Below are 15,215 nucleotides of genomic sequence, written 5' to 3' on the forward strand. Positions count from 1 at the left end.
GATAATGAACATATCCTTCACCTCCAAAAGTCTCATCTCCTTGGTAACCCTACCTCCCACCACTTGTCACAGAATTTCTGTCCTAATGGATTAATCTGCATTTCCTGAAGTTATATATATATGGAATAATTCACTATGTATTCTATTTTCTCTGGCTTCTCTCACTCAGTATAAATTGAGATTCATCCATGTTGCTGCATATATCAGTAGGTCATTAGTTTTTACTGCTGAGTAGTGTTTCATTGTAGGGATAAACCACAATTTATTTACTTACTCACCTGCTGATAGACATTTGGGTTTTTTCCAGTTTTTGACTTTTACAAATTGAGCTGCAATGAAGATTGACATACAAGGCCTTCTATGGATGTATAACTTATTTTTCTCTGGGGTAAATGCTTAGCAGAGGGATGGCTGGATCATCTGACAGGCGTATGTCCACCTTTTTAAGAAACTGACAAAGTGTTTTCCACGGTGGTTGTACCATTTTAATATCCCCACCAGCAGTGTATATTTCCAGTTCCTCCACATCTTCTCCAACACTTGGTCTTTTTAATTTTAGTCATTCTATTGTGTGCAGTGATAACTCAGCGTGGTTTAAATCTGCATTTCTCTCATAATTAATGATGTTGAGCTTTTTTTTTTTTTACTGTGCTTATTTGCTGTCCACATCACATATCTTCTTTGGTGCTGTCATTTTACTGGGTTATCAGTTTTCTTATTAATGAGTTTTGAGAGTTCTTTATATATTTGGGATATAAGTCCTTTATGAGATATATGCTTTGCAATGATTCCTTCCTAGTCTGTGGCTTGATATGATTAAGTTTAAGCCTAGCGTCTTTTTTTTTTCTATTTGTCCCATCTGTTCTTTGTTCCCTTTTTCCCCAATTCTTGCCTTCTTTTGAATCAAGCCTTTTAATGATTCTATTTTATCTCCTTTGTTGGTTTATTAGCTGTAACTCCTTGTTTTGTTATTCTAGTGGTTACTTCAGAGTTTATACTATACATCTTTAACTTATCAGTCTACCTTCAAGTGATACTATACTACTTCATATATGCAATAAGAATTTTATACAAGAGTTATTACCACTTTTCCCTCTCCTGACCTTTAAACTATTGTTGTCATACGTTTTATTTTTACATATTTTCTAAACCCCATAGTACATTAATAATATTTTTCTTTAAACAGTAAATTAACTTTTAAAGATATTTAAATAATGAGATAATCATTTTATATATTTACCCATATGGCTACCATTTCTGCATTCTTCACTCCTTTGTGTAGCTCCATTATTTCCATCTGTTGTCATTTTCCTTATGCCTAAAGGTCTTCCTTTAACATTTCTTATGGTGCAGACGTGCTGGTGAATTCTTTCAGCTCTTGTATGTTGGAAAAAAAATCTTCATTTAATCTTTGTTTTTGAAAATTATTTTGCTGGGTATGCTATTGGAGATTAACAATATTGCTCTTGAAGTATATACATATATTTTTTAATTAATTAATTAATTTTTTGGCTGTGTTGGGTCTTTGTTGCTGTGCGTGGGCTTTCTGCAGTTGTGGCGAGCAGGGGTTATTCTTTGTTGCCGTGCATGGGCTTCTCATTGCGGTAGCTTATATTTGTTGTGGAGCACAGGCTCTAGGCACATGGGCTCAGTAGTTGTGGCTCACGGGCCCTAGAGCGCAGGCTCAGTAGTTGTGGCACATGGGCTTAGTTGCTCCGCAGCATGTGGGATCTTCCCGGACCAGGGCTTGAACCCGTGTCCCCTGAATTGGCAGGCGGATTCTTAACCACTGCGCCACCGGGGAAGTCCTTGAAGTATATTGAAAGATATTATTCTACTATATTCTCCCATTCCTTGTTTCCAACAAGAAACCTGACGTCAACCTTATCTTACTTCCTAAAATCTCTTTTCTCTAGCTGCTTTTAAGATTGCTCTTTATCACTTATTTTGATCAACTTGATTATGATATGTCTTGGTGTAGTTTTCTTCATGCTTCTTGTACTTGGGTTTCATTGACTTTCTTAGATCTGTGGGTCTATAGTTTTCATAAATTTTGGAAAATTTTCACCCATTATTTCTTCAAATAATTTTCTGGACACCTCTTCTATCCTTTCCTGCAGGGATTCCAGTTATACATTTATTACAGTGCTTGAAAGTGTCCCCACAGCTCACTGATGACCTGTTCATTTTTCTTGAGTCTTTTTTCTCCTGTATGTTTCATTTTGGATAGCTTCTATTACTGTATCTTCAAGTTCACTAATCTTTTCACCTACAATGTTTAGTCTAGTATTAATCCCACCCAGTATATTTATCACCTCAGGCAGTTCATCTTTAGAAGTCTGATTTGGGTCTTTAAAAAAAAAAAAAACTTTCACATCTCTACTTAAATGGTAATAATAACTGTTTAGTATTGTTGCCTAATTCTAACATCTCTGGCAGTTCTTGGTTGTTTTTTTTTTTTTTTTTTTTTTTTTTTGTGGTACGCGGGCCTCTCACTGCTGTGGCCTCTCCCGTTGCGAAGCACAGGCTCCAGATGCACAGGCTCAGCGGCCATGGCTCACGGGCCCAGCCGCTCCGCGGCATGTGGGATCTTCCCGGACCGAGGCACGAACCCGTGTCCCCTGCATCGGCAGGCGGACTCTCAACCGCTGCGCCACCAGGGAAGCCCTCTTGGTTGGTTTTGATTGGCTTATTTTTCTCCTCATCATGAGCCATCTTTTCTCACCTCTTCACATGCCTGGTAATCTTTGAGTGGATGCCATACATTATGAATAAATGTAATGGTGATTTTTTTATGTCAGTTTGGCTAATCATGGGGTACCCAGATTTTTTTTTTTTTTTTTTTTTTTTTTTTTTTTTTTGCGGTACGTGGGCCTCTCACTGTTGTGGCCTCTCCCGCTGCGGAGCACAGGCTCCGGAGGCACAGGCTCAGCGGCCATGGCTCACGGGCCCAGCTGCTCCGCGGCATGTGGGATCTTCCCAGACCGGGGCACGAACCCGTGTCCCCTGCATTGGCAGGCGGACTCTCAACCACTGCGCCACCAGGGAAGCCCGGGGTACCCAGATTAAATGTCATTTTGGGATATGTCTGTGTGTGTTTCCAGATGAGATTAGCATTTGAATTGACGGAATCAGTAAAGTACGTTGCCCTCTCCAGTGTGGGCATCATCCAATCCACTGAGAGCCTGAATAGAAAAAAGTGCAGAAGAAGGAATCTGTCCCGTCTTCCCTGATTTCTTGAGCTGGAACATCAGTCTTCTGTTCTTGGTGCTCCTGCTTCTCAGGCCCTCAGACCTAGACTAGAATCTCATCATCGGCTCCCCAGGCCGCTGGACTTTGGACTGATTACCACACCAGCTCTGTGAGGTCTCCAGCTTGCAGACTGCATACTGTGGGACTTCTCAGCCTCCATCTCTGTGTAAGTCAATTCCCTGTAATCTCTTCCTATATGTATATCCTCTTGGTTCTGTTTCTCTAGAGAACCCTAACTAATACAGCAGATATTCTTAAGCTTTGTCCTGGGATGCAGGTAAATTACTGGGAAACAATTCGATTCTTTTGGGTCTTGCTTTTAAGATTTGTTATGTAAGGCATGAGCAACATTTAGTCTGAGGCAAGACCCTTCTGAAACTCTACCCAATTCCCCTAGAATTAGGAGGTACTGTTCCTGGCCCTGTGTCAGCACTGATGTGTTTCTCTGACCTTGAATAGTCTTGTCACACTCATGTGCTGATCAATACTCTGATGAATACTTGAAGGGGACCTCTCAAAGATCCCTAGGGTTCTTTCTCTGTGTAGTGCTCTCCTTTTGGTACTCCGCGCTGTGAATTGTAGCTGCTTTGCTTTCCCTGAACTTTCAGCTCCATCCCCTTAACTCAGGGTTCCTCCTTTCTGTGCCACAGGCTGGGAACTTTCTCAAGGCAATAAAATGTAACAATCGTAGCCCTCATGGCATCTGTTCCCTATCTTTCAGGAATTACTGTCCTTTGTTACCTGATGACTTGAAAACTGTTGTTTCATGTATTTTGTCTGATTTTTTTTTTTTAGCTGTTTCAGTTAGGAGGGTAAAGCTGGTACCTAAAAATCTATCTTGGCTAGATGCAGAAATCATTTGCTTATTTTTTAATGGTAGGGTAGATAATGAAATTAATTTTTAAAATACATATAGAGGAGGGTATCAACAGGTTGGATAACACTAGGACAAAAGTTAGACTTCTCTGAATAGACCTTGTTTTACAAATTGACTTGGGCTCTTGTAAATGTTAGATCATAATAAAATAAAAAATCTTGAAAAAAATCCCTAAAAATTGAAAGCAAATATGAAACAATTAACCTAACTGTGTATCAAGTTGGTGGCAGAACAACATTAAGGAATTATTTCAGGCATACCCTAGTGGGATATAGGTTAAAGACAAAAAGAATTGCAAAACATCCTTGCAATATTTTCAATAACGTATCGCTGGTGGCAGTGTTGCTATTGGTATTTTTAATACTGTTATGTGAACATTGTAAAATAAGGTAAATAATTATGTTGATGTTAGTAAAAACTGAGATTTCCAACACTGGAGGAAGAAAATACAATGTCAGATAGATGTGGTTAGCTTAAATTCCACTAGCATCCTTAATTCTGATTGGGAGCATCCACGTGGCATCATGATGAATATTCACATAAGAAAATCCCCACATATTTCCTAGCTTTGTCCTCTAAAAAAGGCCTAGACCTGATGGCCAACTCAAAAGCAATAAGCAACCTTAGTACCCAGAATGTTGCCTCTAAATACCATTTCCCACTAAAAGGAACCAGGGCTCTTTAGAGAAATAGCTCCTTCGAGATCTGGGCAGAAAATGTACAAAATGAGCTTGGAACATCTAGTTACACTGGAAAGCAAGGAAGGTATCAGTGACCACGAGGTGGTGTCAAAAGGGCCCAGGAGCCAAGCTGAAGAGGCTCCCACTGACCAACAATGGGAGAAACTGAGCACTGATAAGAATAATAACTACAGTGGATTGTAACGCACTAAATATTTTCAAATTCACGACATCATCATGATTCTTAAAAAAGAATTAGAAGAGACGCACACACAAAAGCCTCTGGGAATCTCTGGATAATGCTGGGAAGACAACTCATTATTTTGAAAACTATTTAAACAGAAAGAATCAAATATTTATACTGCCTTAACTATACACACCAAATCTCAGTGTAAAGCATAGCTGATTGTAAATTTCTCTTTGTAGAAGTATCCCAGCCTTTACATGAAGTAGGAATAATACAGTCAATTACCATTCTGCAGCCTATGATACAGATTTAGTCAATGTCACCAATGACTAGTAACATCAAAAGAAGAGGGACATTTAGACATTAGCTGCCTCCTGATAGAAGTATACATCTTCTATCAAGTATTCTTGCCAAACAAAATTGAAACTGAAAAACAAAAAATTGAAACTGAATCTGACTACCAATCTGACCAACCAATTCCCAAGAAATATAAAGAACAAGGGAAAATGTTCCACTGTACTAGGGGAATGCAGTTAGCAAAATCCACACTATGATACCCCCTAGCAGCCAAACCTGTTTCTTCAATGAATACATTGCAACAAACAAAAAGGAGACATCTACAAACAGAGTAACTAATCGGATACTTGCCCTCCCACTGAAAATAACTAGAAAACTGGACAAAATATGTGAAAAAAAATAGTTTTTCAGAAACAGAACAATAGGCAGCACACAATTGTGACTCCTGAGAGAAGGGAAACAAATGAGGTGAGCCCTGTGATCACCCAGCTTTCTACCTAGAGGCACTTTCTAGACCTCAGTACAGGCAGGGAGAACCAAAGCAGAGTACACCAGTCTCACTAGGAGGCAGAGATCAGAGCTCAGGGAGACTGAGGTGCCTGAACTATGCAGGGAAAGTTACCAGAAAGATGAGAACCACAAAGAAAGAGTTCCAGAAATCTGCACGGATGACTCCTTCAGTCTTGGGCTGAACTCAAAGCAGCACCTGTGTAAGCAGGATTCCTTGAGGATCAGCAAAGAACAATGATAGGCAAAAAGAACAACTATACGGAGGCTGGAAGCTGAAGAACTCCCAGTTAACACAGGGCTGGGAGACATTTGTATCTCAGCTAGTCAGCATGAATTAACGTTAATGAATGCTCAAGGCATTTAGTACATTACAGAAGAATAACGTCATCATAGTAGGGAGAAACTAGCCCTGGAGTAAAGACTATACATATACTACACCTCTTAACACATCTTAAAAATAAGACTAGAAAGGATCAAGCTGATCATCAAGTAACTTAACAGCTTAGCAAAACAAACTTCAATCCTTTTGAAAGGAAGCCAGCAAAACCCAGGCACCCAACAACATTCACATTCACGGCGCCTAGCATCCAAAAAACAAACAGAAACCAACCAACCAAAAAAAAAAAAACTTTAGACATGGAAAAAAGCAGGAAAATGTATGCCATAACTAAGAGATAAGTAAAAACAGACCAAGAAATTGCAAGAGATGACAGAATATTAGCTTTAAAGGGCTTTAAAAGAATCATAAAATATATTTAAGAATTTTTTTTGAATGACCATACTAAGGAGAGAAATGGAAGATATAAAATAGGACTGAGTGGAACTTTTAGAGCTAAAAAATAAAATATCAGGAATAAAAAATTCACCTGATGGGCTTAACAACAGATTAGATTCCACAAAAGAAAAGATCAATGAACTTGAAGACAGCAACAGGAAGTACTGAAACTGAAGCAAAGGCATAAAAGGGCTAAAAAACAACAACAATAAAGAACAGAGCCTCAGTGACCTGTGGAACTACATAAAGTGAGCTAACATATGTATAGTTAGAGTCCTAGAAGGAGAGGCAAGAGAAAGGGGACACAAAAATTTTTTGAAAAAATAATCTGAAAACTCATAGAACTGTACACAGAAAGGGTGAATTTTACGAGATGTAAATTATGCTTTAATTAATCTGACTTTTTAAAAAGGTGTGTTTATTCACAGATGACATGATCATCTACACAGAGAATCCTATGAAATCTACAACTCCCTCTAGAAATAATAGATAATTTAGTAAATAAGTACTAAGATAAGTAAATAATAAGTAAATGTAGTACGGTACAAGGTCAACATACAAAAGTCAACTGTATTTCTACACATCAGCAAAAAAAGTAATTGTAAACAAAATGTAAAAAAGATACCATTCACAACATCAAAAACCATGAAATACATGGCATACATAAACAAAATACACATGAAACTTGTACAGTGAAAACTACAAATCATTGTTTAGAGAAATTGAAGATCTAAATGAATGTAGAGATGAACTTAATTAGAAGCCTTAATATTTGTTGATATCAGTTCTTCCCAAACTCATCTATAGATTCAATATAATAACAATCAAACTCTCTGCAAGCTTTTTTGTAGAAACTGATAAGTTGATTCTAAAATGTACATGGAAATGCGGTAGCCAAAACAATTTTGCAAAAGAACTACCTGACTGCAAGACCTATTATAAAGCTGTAGTAATTAAAAGCGTGTGGTATTGTCTCAGGACAGAAATAGAGATCAGTGGAACAGGATAAAGTCCAGCAAGAGACATGCATATATGGTCAACTGATTTCACCTCAAGGTGCCAAGTAATCTGAAGGGGAAAGAAATGGTATGGGAGCAAATGGATATCCATTTGAGAGGGGGGGGGAGGGAATGAAACCTGACCTTTACCTCACATCATTCACAAAAATTAACTCAAAATGGAACAAAGACTTAATCATGAAAGGTATAACTATAAAACTTCTAGAAGAAAACATGAGAAAATATTCATGTCATTGGAAATGCCTAAGATTCCTTAGGCAGGAAATAAAAAGCACTTTACATAAAAGTAAACATTAATAAAACAGTTAAAAAGTTAAAAATCTGCTCTTTAAAAGGCAATGTTAAGAGATTGAAAGGCCAAGCCAGAGTCTGGAAGAAATTATTTGCAATACGTACTGACAAAGGCGTTGTATCTAAACTATATGAATATAAAGAACTCTTAGACCTTAATATTTAGTAAGAAAAAACCCCAGTTTAAAGGAGGGCAACAAAATAATGCCATTTGCAGCAATATGAATGGACCTAGAGATTGTCATACTGAGTGAAGTAAGTCATTCAGAGATACATGATATCACTTATATGTGGAATCTAAAAAAAGGGTACAAATGAACTTATCTAAAAAATGAACTTATCTAAAAATAGTTAAAGATGTAGAAAACAAACTTATGGTTACCAGGGGGTAAGAAGGGGAGAGGGATAAATTGGAAGATTGGGATTGACATATACATGCTACTATGTACAGAATAGATAACCAATAAGGACCTGCCGTATAGCACAGGGAACACTACACAATACTCTGTAATGGCCTATATGGGAAAAGAATCTAAAAAAGAGTGTATATATGTATATGTATAACTGATTCACTTTGCTGTACACCTGAAACACACAACATTGTAAATCAACTGTACTCCAATAAAAATTAAATTGAAAAAAACGTAAATAAATAAATAAAGAGGGGCAAAAGATTTGAAGAGCTATTTCACACATAAACCCACAAAAAAGTATGGCCACATGAAAAAGCGCTCAACATCATAAAGCATCAGGAAATACAATTAAAACCTCAAAGACACACCCACTAGAATGTCTACAATTTAAGACTGATAATACCAGGTGTTAGCAAATATGTGACCAACTGGAAGTTTTAGAAATTGTTAGTGGAAGTATAAAATGGTACAGTCATCCTTGAGAACAGTTATGGCAGTTTCTAAGATAAAATAAACTTACCACGTGACTGAGCAAATTTCAATCCTAACTATAAATCCATTTATAATTGTAATTCTACAACAGGAAAAGCTAATCTATATGAGAAAAAGTTCTGTCAGTGGTTGCCTGGAGTTTGGGGGATATATTGGGAAGGTACGCAAGGGAACTTTTTCAAACGAAGGAAATGTTCCGTATTTGCTTATGGTTGTTTTTACACGGGTGTATACATTTGTTAAAACTCACTGAGCCATATTCCTAAAATGGGTACACTTTGTTATATGGAATATATATCTGATTAAAGTTGATTTAAGGCATATATCAACCCCTTATAACTTTTGGACTTCAACAAGATCCCAAATTAAGTAAGAATAATTTTAAAAGGGGGGGGGGATTTTGAAATGTGTCAAATAATGGGTGATATTAAGGAATTACCATTAAGCTGAGTGATGGGCCCATGATTTCATTTTACTCTTCTCTCTCTTTACTATTACTATTTTGAAATTTTTCCATGCTAAAACACTAAAAAAAAACCCCAAAATTAAAGCAATAACTTCAAATATTTAAAAGATTACTATATAGAAAAGGAATTAGATTCTAAGAGAAAAAAAATCATATGGAGGAAAATTTGGAGTCAATATAAGAACGAACTAGCCAACAGAGCAATGTGTAGACTTATAAGGTAGGTTGATCACACTAGGAATTTTTGATGCCCAGACCTCGTAACTACTGGTCAGGGCTGTAGTAGAGGAAATTACTGCAGTTAGTGAGAAGTTGGACTAATTGTTCTCTCAGATCTCTCCAAGCCCTGAGATTCCATTAACTGTTGATCTATGCATCTGACTTCTGGTGCAGTTTTTCCAAACAAGTCAGCAACCCATTATTCCCCAGCTCTATCAAATAATTATCTATACTACTTATTTGATAATTCATGAAAGCGATTTCATGTTTTCCATTTTTCCAACTTTCATATAGATTTGATACACCCCTTTTAAGCCTTTCAGAAATCAGAAAGATGCTTCATACCTCTTAGACTCTTTTATTCCTAGCACAACACTCTGTACATACTGGGCCATCAAAATACTTTCCTGACAATACCTTTCAAATCATTGTTAGTTTGTAACATGCGCCCTTTTCTCTTGCTATTCATGTCTGCGTCTTCTCCCACCATCCCTCAAGCAGAGACTGTATCCTCTACCACATCTGTGTCCCCCAGCCCAGGACTAGAACAGGGCTCTGTGCCTATCCACAAATAAAATGAATGAAGAATTCCTCCCACATTTGGAGGCTGTTAAATTTTAGAGGTGATGATGATTCATGCTGATAGCCAAATTTGAATTCTAAGACTGCCTTAATCACTGAAAATTTCATTATTCTAACCGCACAAGTCATGCACACCATCACCGGGGTGGCTGCCACTACCACAACCATGGAGAAAACTGAAAAATGGTTTGGTTTTCCTCCATCTTTCCCATCCTGGTGGCCTTTCTCCTGAATTCCCCAGGTATTCAATGTCTTTACACTGCACTCCGACCATCTAAATGAGAAGTAGGCAGGGGATGAGATCCTATAAAATGCCAGGCACTACACGAGACACCTGACATTATCAATTCATTTAATTCTTACAACAGCTGGAGTAGGCATTATCTGCATTTTATAGATGAGGAAGCTGAGGTTCAAACTTAGTAATTTGCCCAGGCTTCTAAATGATAAACATGGGATTTGAAACCGGACCATCCTCACTCAAAGCCCCTGTGTTTGAAATAACAAAAAATAACCCTTTTCCTACAAAAGCCTTGAAATAACAGAACCTAAAGGAAAAATATTTTTGTTGGAGACAATACTTTCTCTATAGCTCCAAGGGCAACTTTGTCTCCAAATTCGGAAAGCTTGCTCATTCCCATACTTACCAAGAGGAACGTCGAATTTCAACAAATACCACAAGGGGGCGCTAAGTCCTAAAAAGCTTAAGCTTCTGGACAGATTAAACGTCTCATTTGGATCAGGACTCAGACAGATAAATCTGAACAAATATTCTGCCATAAGTGACTCTAGGAACAAATATGACCATACTTCTTTCCTCCTTAAAGCCTTCAAAGGATCTCCATCCCTAACATCACTTATCATGACACACAACTTCCTTTATGTGTGACCATCTCCCTCCAAAAGACCATGACCCTCTAACTCTATATTTGGATAACGCCGACTAACGCTTCCCTGGCTTCCCCAAGTAACCATTTCTTCATGTCCCAACTCTTCACATATGCCTTCTTCCGTGTGACTGCATCTCCCCCAGTCCTATTCAACAACAAACTACACATCCAACTCACACGGGTCCTTCAACCCTGCTCAAAACATGTCTCAGCTAACTTCTGACCTTCTCTGACCGTCCTCCCACCTCAGTGAATTAATTTATTCAACATATTATTCCACCATCAGGTAAATACTTCTCTCCCTTCCCATATCATACAGTGTTTCAAGTCAGTGTCCTTATCTCCCTGCTAGACTGAAAGGTCCTCGAGGGAAGAACCGCGTTTTACAGGTGTGCATATGTCTAGTGCTGGCAGGCAGCACATCCTTCTCAAGTGCTGAACTGAGCTAAGAACCCACCAATCAACATCACACACCTGCGGCTTGTTTCAGAGGCTACCTTCAAAGGCTCAGGAGTAATTTTCATACAGACATTTTAAGTTCTTCATCTCATGCTTAAAATCAACTTGAAAACTGTAATGATCAACATTCTATTTGAAGAAATTGTATGTCAGACTTACCGTCTTAGTTAAATAAAACACGAATGAATATATGAAAAGAATTGCATTTTCCACAAGTGTGACACTTGATGGTTCTTCAGCATTTGTTTCTAGTTGCTTTTTTGCATCAACAGCATCGATAGGAGGGACTTCTGTTGTAATTATCCCTAAAATTGAGGGAGAAAGCTAATACTTTATTTATGCTTCAGAATAAGATTTGTTTCTCTTCATGTAAAATATTTATTGAGTGCCCACTAAATATCAGTCACTCTGCCTGGATATGTGCTTCTCCTGAAGACAATTATATAAAAACATTTCAGAACCCCCATTAGAGCCATCACATTCTCAATTATAAAGTGAACATCATCTCCAACCCACTCTACCCACCAGCAGTCCCTCCATCACTTCCCTGGCAATGCAACTGCTATCTGAACAATATAGACTCATGGGGACTGAGAAAACCAGAATTTTACGCTTTTCCCATATACACACTGTCACATTTAACAAACATTTATTTAGTGCTGGTGAAGCACTGTATTAGAAACTTCAGGCAAACAATGAGTAAGAAAAGAGTGTTAGTAAATCTATACCAATGGATGATCTTTTTTAAATCCGAAAAACTGTAATTCTGAGTTGGTTAAAAACTGATGGATTTCTGTTTCCTTTTATGTGAGAGAATATGTAAATAAACAAAACTGAAAATTAAAAACAACAAAAAAGAGTGTTAGTTTGCAGACTTGCACCCATAGTCAGCACCAGCATCTGGCACCTGGCAGGCACTCCGTGACTGCTTACTGAATGGATGAATGACAGCTACACAAAAGGGAATATGGTAAACACCAAGAGAGATGAAAGGGAACTGCTTACAAGGTGGGGGCCTAGCTTGTAGCTCTGTGAAAAAGCTCGAATTCCAGCTCTTCCTGAAAGGATCTCCACATGACAGGGTGGTAGGGAGGAGATTTCAGGATGAGTTATTTGGGTCTGGGGTGCTTCTTATAAACAGCTAGGAGTCCAAGAAGCAATTAGTGAGAAGTTAGACTAGTTGCCACTCAGATCTCTTCCAGCCCTGAGATTCCGTTGCTATTGACCTATGAATCTGACCACTGGTGAGGTTTTCCCAATCAGGTCAGCACCTCAACACCTGAGATGCATGAAGGACCATTTGGGAAGATCAGCCTCTAAAGGTAGTTGATGCCATTTTGTGCTGGAACTTAAAGGACAAGGCAAAACCTCTTTTTAATTCTGCAAGCAAAATCTTTCCTAACCCTGAATGTTTTTAAGCAAGAGAATAATAAGTCTTATTGATATCTGACTCATTCTCAACAAGCAGAACCTTTTTGAGTTACAAGAGTTTAGAAGTAGAGTATTATACATGAATGCAATATCCTCTGGAACACAGGAGACCTCTAATATGCCGTTTCTTCTCAAATTAGCTGAATTCCTCTTCCTGCTGTGACCTCTCCTATATTTTAAAGGGGGTAAATCAGGGGGGCAGCCCAGTGCTGCCAGGCCTGTGGTATCACAGGGTAATGCTTTACCTATGGTTAGAGACCATGACCCCTAAAAACGTAAAATGGTAATGATTCATATTGCCATATTGGATAGACAAAATAACACAATCAGCTGTTCTGATTTATTGGTAAAATGAGTGACTACACAAAAATCAGAAAGCTGTTGATACTAATACTTGGGTTGCATTCTTTCAAACTCTATTTTTAAAACAACTTTCTCAATCCAAATGAAATGAGTTGCTCTCCCACTGGATGTTTACTGTGCTCAGTGATTTAAGTACTATTCACAGGGGTCCCTCTACACTGGGCCGTTATGTACTGCAAACATTCTGTACTGCTTCCTCTCATCTTATAGTATATCTAGACATAAATATCCCCTCACTGTTTTAAAAAAAAACTTCTATGTCCAGGTGGCAAATTAACAAAAGAACTAAGCTACAATGTACTCTATTGGAGGGGAGGGGCAGATGGAGGGAAGACAGAATTGTGAGTTTCAGAGCAGTGGTTCTCAAACTTTAACTTGTAACAGATCAGAATTCCCTGGACTGCTTGTTAAACAGATTGCCGGTCTCCACCCCCAGAGTTTCTGCAGCTGTTGGTCTGGCAGAAAACTACTGTTTTTGAGCATAAGGCTTTTTAAGAATAGTATTTTAGATTTAAGTTACTTGCATAAGCTAATGCTAGCCAAGCACTGGTTGGTAGGTTAGTTATGGTCTCTGACCTGCTTCGTATGATTGACCTCCACCTGTCTTGACTCCTACTTTTTCTGTTAGTTCTGGTATTTCCTATTTTTTATGCATTCACGCCTGTGTTATTCTCCCCTCTATTTCCTACCTTTAGCAACAAATCTCCTCAGAGGGCTTCTTTAGAATAGGCTTCTACTTTGTAGAGAAAAATTAGCAAGCTTTACCTGGGTCTCCAGCTGTCTCAGTATTTGGCTCCTGGGACACTTCTAATGTACCCATGTCACTGGTCACAGGCTGATCCATGTGGCTGGGCTCTTCAGGAATCTGCATTATAAGAACTTCTGTGTTTTCCCATGGAATATTCTCCTCCAGCGGTGGTTGTATGTCTATAGGGGAGAAGAACGCACTGGGCTGGCAAAGCTCGAAGACAGCCCCCCCTCCAGCAGCCCCTCACCACACATCTCCAGGGCCCCTCACCCCTTGCCCTCAGTGTGCTAGCATCCCGTGGGGCACAACTGGGCAAGGAAAAAAAAGAGTTTCAGTTGCTTTCCTTTCACTTCACAAATGCCTAAGCTACACAATGAAATTGACAAAGAAACCCTCATCCCGGGAATTCCCTGGTGGTCCAGTGGTTAGGACTACTGTGCCTTCACTGCCATGGCCCAGGTTCAATCCCTGGTCCGGGAACTAAGATTACACAAGCCACGTGGCAAAACACACAAACAAAACAAAACAAGAAAACCCCTCATCCCAAAGTATTTCATAAATAAATATATTTATGGTAGGGACTTCAACAAGCCTCACTTCTCTTAGCAAACCAACATATGCCCACATAGATAAATGTGCAAAAGGGAATTCCAGGAAGAGCAGAAATAGGAGACGTCTATTCTACCCAGAAATAACAGGCCCCCTTCATACACAAGCATGCTTGTTTCACAGAGCTAGCCCAGAGAAGGGCATTACGTACAAAGGCAGCTCGCTGAAGTGCCTTTCAAATATTTTCAAAGTACCTCCAAGAGTCAGAAGGAGTGAACTCATTTCTGTCCCTAAGAGGCTCAGAGCACACAGCCCAATGCGACCCACAGCCAAGGTGAATTTCTTTGAAACCTCATAGTTTACCCTGAAAGTTCATTTGAGTTTTGCATTCTAATCCAAAATATAGCTGCTTTGATTAAAAGCAAAAATGTTCCCGTCTCCAAACTGGCATTCTGGGAAGATACATTTTTTCTGTGGCTTTATGTCCCCCTGTTAGTCTGCCGTATACCCTCAGTTCAAATGCCTCCATTTGAAGAGCATGGGGACAGAGAAAAGAGTATGGAGCTAGGAATCAGCTTATCTAGGATGCTGGCTCAGGGTCAGTCCAATCACTACTTCCTCAACAGCTTCTCTGCCAAGCGCTGTGTTAGAAGGCTCTGCATCCTGGTTGATCCTTGATCAAGCTGCACGCGAGAGCCCGAGGGCCTGGTAGAAT

General features: G+C 38.9%; 1 protein-coding gene across 2 annotated transcripts in view; it reads right to left on the reverse strand.

Annotated features, from left to right (window-relative positions):
- MIA3 (MIA SH3 domain ER export factor 3) overlaps positions 1-15,215 on the reverse strand; it is a 54,500-nt gene that overhangs the window by 26,758 nt on the left and 12,527 nt on the right. For both annotated transcript variants that reach the window (XM_069540105.1, XM_059997957.2), the window contains exons 5-6: positions 13,969-14,130; positions 11,569-11,714 (exon numbers count right to left, since the gene is read on the reverse strand). In XM_069540105.1, the coding sequence (XP_069396206.1) occupies positions 11,569-11,714; positions 13,969-14,130 (308 nt within the window). The remainder of the gene's footprint in view (positions 1-11,568; positions 11,715-13,968; positions 14,131-15,215) is intronic.

Source organism: Delphinus delphis, chromosome 1 (genome assembly GCF_949987515.2).
Source record: "Delphinus delphis chromosome 1, mDelDel1.2, whole genome shotgun sequence".
NCBI classification, from domain to species: Eukaryota; Metazoa; Chordata; class Mammalia; order Artiodactyla; family Delphinidae; genus Delphinus; species Delphinus delphis.